This window comes from Chinchilla lanigera, unplaced genomic scaffold (assembly GCF_000276665.1).
Source record: "Chinchilla lanigera isolate Chin_1 unplaced genomic scaffold, ChiLan1.0 scaffold00059, whole genome shotgun sequence".
Lineage (NCBI taxonomy): Eukaryota > Metazoa > Chordata > Mammalia > Rodentia > Chinchillidae > Chinchilla > Chinchilla lanigera.
Genome location: NW_004955460.1, coordinates 9,807,342 through 9,813,900, shown reverse-complemented (window position 1 = coordinate 9,813,900; position 6,559 = coordinate 9,807,342). Strand labels below are relative to the sequence as shown.

Sequence of the window (6,559 nt, the reverse complement as noted above, 5' to 3'; positions counted from 1 at the left end):
CTGGAGACCTGGATGCAGGCTCTGCTGGCTGGAGTGCTGTGTCTTCATTAAGTGATGTTACCAATCGCACACTTTCTGCAGGACCAGTACCTGGTGCTGTTTATTCAATCTCAGCTGTACCTGATACGTCAGAACCATCACCACCAAAAGATCGAGGTATTATGATGATGATGATGACTTTTAAATCACTGCCAGAAACTCCTGTATAACTGCTGTCAGTGGCTTGGTAGTTTCATAGAGGGGCTTATTTTGTTAGAGATATTGCCATATGCTTGGCCAGCGTTCTGTGATGGAAATGATCTTCCTGCAGTGAGTAAACTTTCATTATTAACATGTACCACAACAGTGCATTAGTTTTTAGTTACTCCAATGCAGATAGTTTCTAAGGTTTTGGAAGTTTATTTGCAGTTTATTTCTAAGGTTTGGAAGGATCAACTATCTTCGAGAGAATGGAGGTGAGCAAGCCTTACAGTTTCAGTTCACCAGTAGTTTCTATGTTCCCTAAGTAGATTCAGTATCTGCCCTTGGAAAGGAGCAGATAGGACAGGCATGGTGGCACACGCCTATAATCCCAGCACTCAGGACACTGAGGCAGGACTGTAGCAAGTTCGAGACCAGCCTGAGCTACAAAGTGAGCTCAAGGCCAGCCTGAACTGTATAGCAAGACCCTGCCTCAAAAAAAAAAAAAAAAAAAAAAAAAAAAACAGAAAAAAAAAGGAAAGGAGCAGATAATGTAAACACAGCTACATTCATTTAAATTTATCCAGATAAATGAAACTTTAATACTTTCAATTGGTACTTGGAAGCATTTAAATCTTAAACATTTCAGATGCAAAGAAAGTTAATACTAGAATTAGTTCCTAATTGGAATGACCTCCGGCTTAGAATAATCTGACCATGGTTTTGAGTCCTCTTACTAAGTTGTAGTGTGGGAGAGGGTGGTGTGGTTCGTTAAAGGTGTTCTGAGTGTGTGCGAGGGGAAGATTTTATCACACAACACAAACAACTTCATTGAATGTGACGCAGAGGTTTGAGGTCCTTTGGCTTCACCGGCAAGACTTTCCCATAGGCCGTCTTTCCGCAAGGCTCCAGCTCCTCATTGCTGGGCCTTCCCTTTCTCTCTTCACTCTGCCCTTGTCTTACTCTCTACAGACTCATTTTTCCTTTCCTAAGTTTGTTCTCTATTCCCTCTCAAGCCAAAGTCCACTTAAATAATCATTAGTATCTCTCCAAATAGAGAACCACCTATAGGCCATCCTTGCCTTTCATAGCACCAAGGAACTAGCCAGCCTTTGAGACATTAGTCTTGCTACTGGGGATTTGGAAGGTTCCTAGCACAGTAAGTTGTTTCTTCATCAGTCCCAACCATCAGAACTGAAACTGTGACACCTGGGGCAGCTGATGTGATGGTAAGAATGGAGGTGGCCCTGAATACGAGCATCCAAAGCAAATGTTCGAGGGGACTGGCGTATCTTCTATATTCTATTGATTGTGTTAAGTAGCTATAAAAAGTCATTATAATGACCTCTCATGCAGTTATCAGCCAGTTGGACATTTATTAACTTAGGGCCAGCTCACCCACTGACCCCGTCCCCAGGATTTTAAAGCAAGTCCAACATCTCATATTTCATTTATAAATATTTTAGTCTGTAAACACGTAGAATTTTTTTAAAAGTTAAAAATTTAGTCAATATTCAGATATCTCTGGTTGTCATACAATTTTTTTTAGTACTAGAGTACCAGGGATTAAACCCATGAAGTGCTGGGCTACTTTTTTATTTTCAGATAGGATCTTGCTAAATTGCTAAGGTGTCCAGACTGGCCTAAAACTTGCAGTCCTCCTGCCTCGGCCTCTTGACTACCTGGGACGACATGCATGCACTATCATAGGTGGCTCTATAGTTTGTTTGCAGTAGTTAGTCATTGAAAGCAACATCCCCATGGAGTTTGCATTTTGCGTTTGTGGGTGTGTCTATGAAATTTCTTTTAATTGGTAAATCTCTTACTTGTTGTGTTTGCAGTTTATTTACTGAAGAAACTAAAAATCATTTAGCTTCTCATGTTCTAGGTTCTGTCTGTTTAAATCCCTTTCTACCCTGTATTTCTGGCCGTGATGATGAGATTTAGAATGTCGATCACATATCGCTATTTATTAGGCTTTAAAAGCATGCCAAGCTTTGTTTATGAATCTTCACTGTTTATTTTTCTACAGGTGATGGCATTGCGCTGCCACAGAAAATTCTTTTTCCCTCAGAGAAGATTTATCTTAAGTGGCAGAAAACGGATGACATTGGCGCTGGGCTTCAGAATCTGAGCAACACCTGTTATGCCAATGCAGCATTACAGTGTTTGACATACACACCACCTCTTGCCAATTACATGTTATCCCAGGAACACTCCAGGATGTGTAAGTGTTACGTGCTGTGGTGTGTGTGTGGACTGTGCTATGCTAACCTACTCATTTTTTTCCCTCTGAAATGAAGAGAATTAAGTCATGTTATGTGATGATTAAGAAGTTGGTTTATTCTTTTAGAATCCAGGATTAGTATGTAGCTTGCATAAGAAGCATATTGCAAAAAAAAAAAAAAAGCATATTGCATCCAATTTGACCTGGGGGTGGGTATTTAAAAGGAAACCCATTTTCTCATCATGGAGCACTTCTAATCCCCTTGTAGTTTTCTACACTTTTAAAAAATATTGTGTGTGTGTGTGTGCGCGCGCGCACACACTGGGGATTGAACCCAGGATCTCACACAAGTCAGGTAAGTGCTTTACCACTGAGCTACACCCCAGTTCTTACACTCGTTAAAAATGTGACATAATGTCTGACATGAACGGTTGGGACAAACAGGGTTAAGAAATCCCGCCTCTGGCATGCATTGGAAGGCTTGATTCATTTTCAGGCTTCTGAGCCCAGGAGGAGAAGAACTTTGACTACTGCCCCAACCTCATGGAATTCATACAGGGCTTTCCTTTTAGCATTTGAGAGCTCCATCTTTAAACCGCAGGGCAGAAAATCAGTTAGAATATATGAAGATGTCTTGAAATAGAAGCCAGCTCAGTGTGGACTACAGAATTTGAGAATTTAGAATGTCCACGTTTGAGATTTCTGACCTCTTGCATATCCTGATTATCTGTCATGCTTTCTAAGGGAAAAGCTTTCTCCCTGTTCTTTGCTCTGAATTGATGTATGTATGCTCTGGTGCTATTTGTCAGTGATTTGGTTAAAATAAGCAAGAAACCTCCCTAGTTTCTTCCTGCATAATTCTTTACTGAATGCAGAATTTACAATGATTGTTCTACAACCGTTTTTCTGTGCAAAGAGCAAATTCATACTTGTAAAGTATTTGGTAAGGACAGAAAAATTTAAACCAAGGGAAATCACCTAGAATGTCGTCACCTAGGTGTATTCGCTATGCCAGGGGCTTTAAATTACAGAATGAATATTTCGTTTGCCCTCTTTCTAAATCCATAATTCATTCTCCACAGCCAGTTTTCCTTTCACTTTTGTGCTTAGTGGAAGCAGGGTGTGGTTGAAAATCCAGTACTGGCATTGGGATGGCAAGAGAAAGTGTACATGTCCTATATATCTTTTGTCTTCTTTCATTACATTTACACCTTTCCTCATCCTCCTCCTCTTCCTCCTGGTTTGTTTGTAGTTGTAAGTAGTATTTTATTTTTAATTTTGACATCTGTGTGGTCCTTGCAGGAATATACAGATACATTTGATTTCTGCATCATGTTGATCTTGTACACTGTGACCTTGCTGAAGGCATTTACTAGCGCCAGGCTTTTTTGTTTCTGTTTTTTGGACAGATTCCTTGAAATTTTCTACATGCACAGTCACATCATGTCATGTGCTCCTCAGGACAGTTTTACTCATACTTTACTCATCTGTTGGCCTTATTGATTTCCTTGTTTTATTTTCTTATTTCCCTGGCTGGATCTTCTAGCACTCTTTGAGGAAGGGTGTTAAGAACAGACATCCTTGCTTCTTTTCTGATATGAGGGGGAAAACACTCAATTTGCTGTGCCCATTTCTATTTTTCTGATTGCTTTTTATCCTCAAGGTATACGGATTTTTGTCAAATGCTTTCTGCATCAAATTGATGGAATCATGTGATATTTCTTCCCCTCCTCCTCCTCCTCCTTCTTTTGCCTCTTCTTATCTTTTTGAGACAAGGTTTCACTATGCAGTGCAGGTTGGCCTTGAACTCCCTCGTAGCCTAAGTTGGCCTCAAATTTGCAGCGATCTTCCTGCCTCAGCCTCCTTAGTGCTGGGATTTCAGGTGTGCGCTACCAGGCCTGGCTTGGTATTTGTTTTTTAGCTTGTTAATATAGTGAATTACATTGGTTGATTTTTATATTATTTCTACATACCTAGAATAAATTCTGGTCACAGTGTGTAATTCTCCATTATAGATTGCCCAATTTTATTTGCTAATAGGTCAGTAAGGATTTTTACATCTGTACTCCAGAGATATTTTCTGTATTTGCACTCTTTGTCTGGTTTTGGTGTCAGTGTAAAACTAGCTACATAATTTTGTAGCTAGTTGCGATGAACTAACTGCTTTTTGCTGTTTTTTTTTGAAGCAATTTTATAGAATTGCTGTTAGTTCTTTTTAAAATGTTTAGAATTCTCCTGAGCAACTATGTGGCCTTGGAGATTTCTTTTTGGGAACTTTCAAATCACAAATTGAATTCTCTTAGTAAGTATAGGGTTACTGAAAGTATTAATTTTATATTGGATGAGTTGTGGTAGTCTGCTTTTTTGAGAAACTGGTCTATTTCTTCTAAATTTATGTGTATAAAGTATGCACAGTCTTTACTATCCTTTTGATGTTTACACCCCGAATTAATAATATCCCCAGTTTCATTCCTGATATTGGTAATTGTTATAAATTTCCCTTTTGGCACTGCTTTGTGTCCCCAAATTGTATTTTTATTCCATTTACCTATATTTTAAAATTTTTCTTGAGTGGCTGGGTATGGTGGTAAAAGCTTATAATCCCAGTACTCAGGAAACTGAGGCAGGAAGATCGATGTGACTTTGAGGCCAGCCTGAACTGCATAATCAAACCCTGTTTCAAAAAGACAAAAAAAATTTTTTCCCTTGAAATTCTTTGATCCTTGAATTATTTAGACATCTTTAGTTCCAGTTATTTGGAGATTTTATCTTTCTCTTACTGAGGTTTAGTTTTGATTCCATTGTGATTGAAGAAGACTTTAAGGGTTTTGAGGCCTCTCAAACAAATGTGTATTCTGCTCTTGGTGGATGGAGTATTCTATAAATGTTGATTTGATTTTATGGCTGAGAATATTGTTTTTTCAATATATTTTATGATTTTTCTGTGGAATTATTCAAGGAGTCATTGACAGAAAGGTTTTGAGGTTTCCATCTCTAAATGTAAGTGTTCCTTTGTCAAGTCTCAGTTTTGAGTTTGATTCACAAATTTTTCAGCTTTGTTGTTTGGTACAAACACATTTAAGGTAGTTTTGTCCTTTTTCTTTTTTTTTGTGGTGGTGCTGGGATTGAACCCACGGCCTTCACAGGTTAGCAAGTGTTCTGCCACTGAACTAAACCAGCCCTTGAAAATTTTCAAGCAGTCTTGCTAAGTTGCCCAGGCTGGGCTAAAATTTGTGATCCTCCTGCCTCAGCTTCCCAGTTACTTAGAATTACAGGTGTGTACCACCACATCTTGCACGACTGCTGTTGTCTTAATAGGCTGACCCTTAAATATGTAATGCATCAATTACAATAAATATATAATGTTCCTCTGTCCATTCTGTCCATCTGTCTATCTGTGTCATTCATTCATTCTTTCATTCATTTTGTATTGGAGATTGAATCCAGAGCCTTTGTTCTGCAGTGTAACTTTATCAGACATTAACATACTTTCTTTTTCTTGAGTAATAGCTGCACAGTGTACCTTTTCCATCCTTTTACTTTCAGCCTGCTTGCAGCATTACATTTGAATTTGGTTTGTTATAGACAGCATATGGTCGGATCATGTTTTTTAATGCATTTTGTCAATCTTTGTCATTTATTTGTTTGTTACTGGGAATGGAACCCAGGGCCTTCACACTGAGCTATATCTCCACCCCATTTTTCACTGTTTTCTTCTTTTTCTTTTTTTGAGACAGGGTCTCACTGTAGAGTTCAGGCTGCCCCTGAATTCGCTATGCAGCCTGGTTTTAAACTTGTGGCAACCCTCCTGCTTCAGTCTCCTGAGTGCTGGGATTATAGGCACGTGCCACCATGCCCGACCACTTTTCATTTTGGAACAGTTCTTGCTAAGTTTTCCAGGCCTGGCTCATATTTGTGATTCTTCTGGCTCAGCTGCTCAGGGAGCAGGACTTACAGGTGTGCACACCACACACCACTATGTCTTTTAATTGGTGTATATAGAACATTAGAGTAAGAGGATTATTGATGTACCAAGGCTTACTGTGCCATTTTATGTTCTGGTTTTTGCTTGTTCCCTTCATTTTCTTTCTTTCTTTCTTTTTTTATTTTTTATTTTAAAGAGTAAGAGAAGGATAACAATAATGGGGGGGG

The 6,559-nt window shown here is 38.9% G+C and overlaps 1 protein-coding gene and 1 long non-coding RNA gene across 4 annotated transcripts in view; one reads left to right on the top strand and one right to left on the bottom strand.

Moving 5' to 3' along the window:
- LOC102026404 overlaps positions 1-6,559 on the bottom strand; it is an 88,840-nt gene that overhangs the window by 34,435 nt on the left and 47,846 nt on the right. Inside the window, exon 12 of one of the 3 annotated variants that reach the window (XR_001236503.1) lies at positions 99-304. The exons of 1 other annotated variant lie outside the window; for it this stretch is intronic. This is a non-coding gene — a long non-coding RNA (uncharacterized LOC102026404). Of the gene's footprint in view, positions 1-98; positions 305-6,559 lie in introns of those variants that run through there. One more of the 3 variants, XR_001236505.1, reaches the window with a different exon arrangement.
- The window catches only part of LOC102018575 (ubiquitin carboxyl-terminal hydrolase 42-like), a gene marked incomplete in the record, with an annotated part of 24,706 nt that overhangs the window by 889 nt on the left and 17,258 nt on the right, over positions 1-6,559 (top strand). Inside the window, 2 exon segments of the mRNA XM_013521140.1 lie at positions 1-156; positions 2,213-2,407. Of these exon segments, the coding sequence (XP_013376594.1) occupies positions 1-156; positions 2,213-2,407 (351 nt within the window).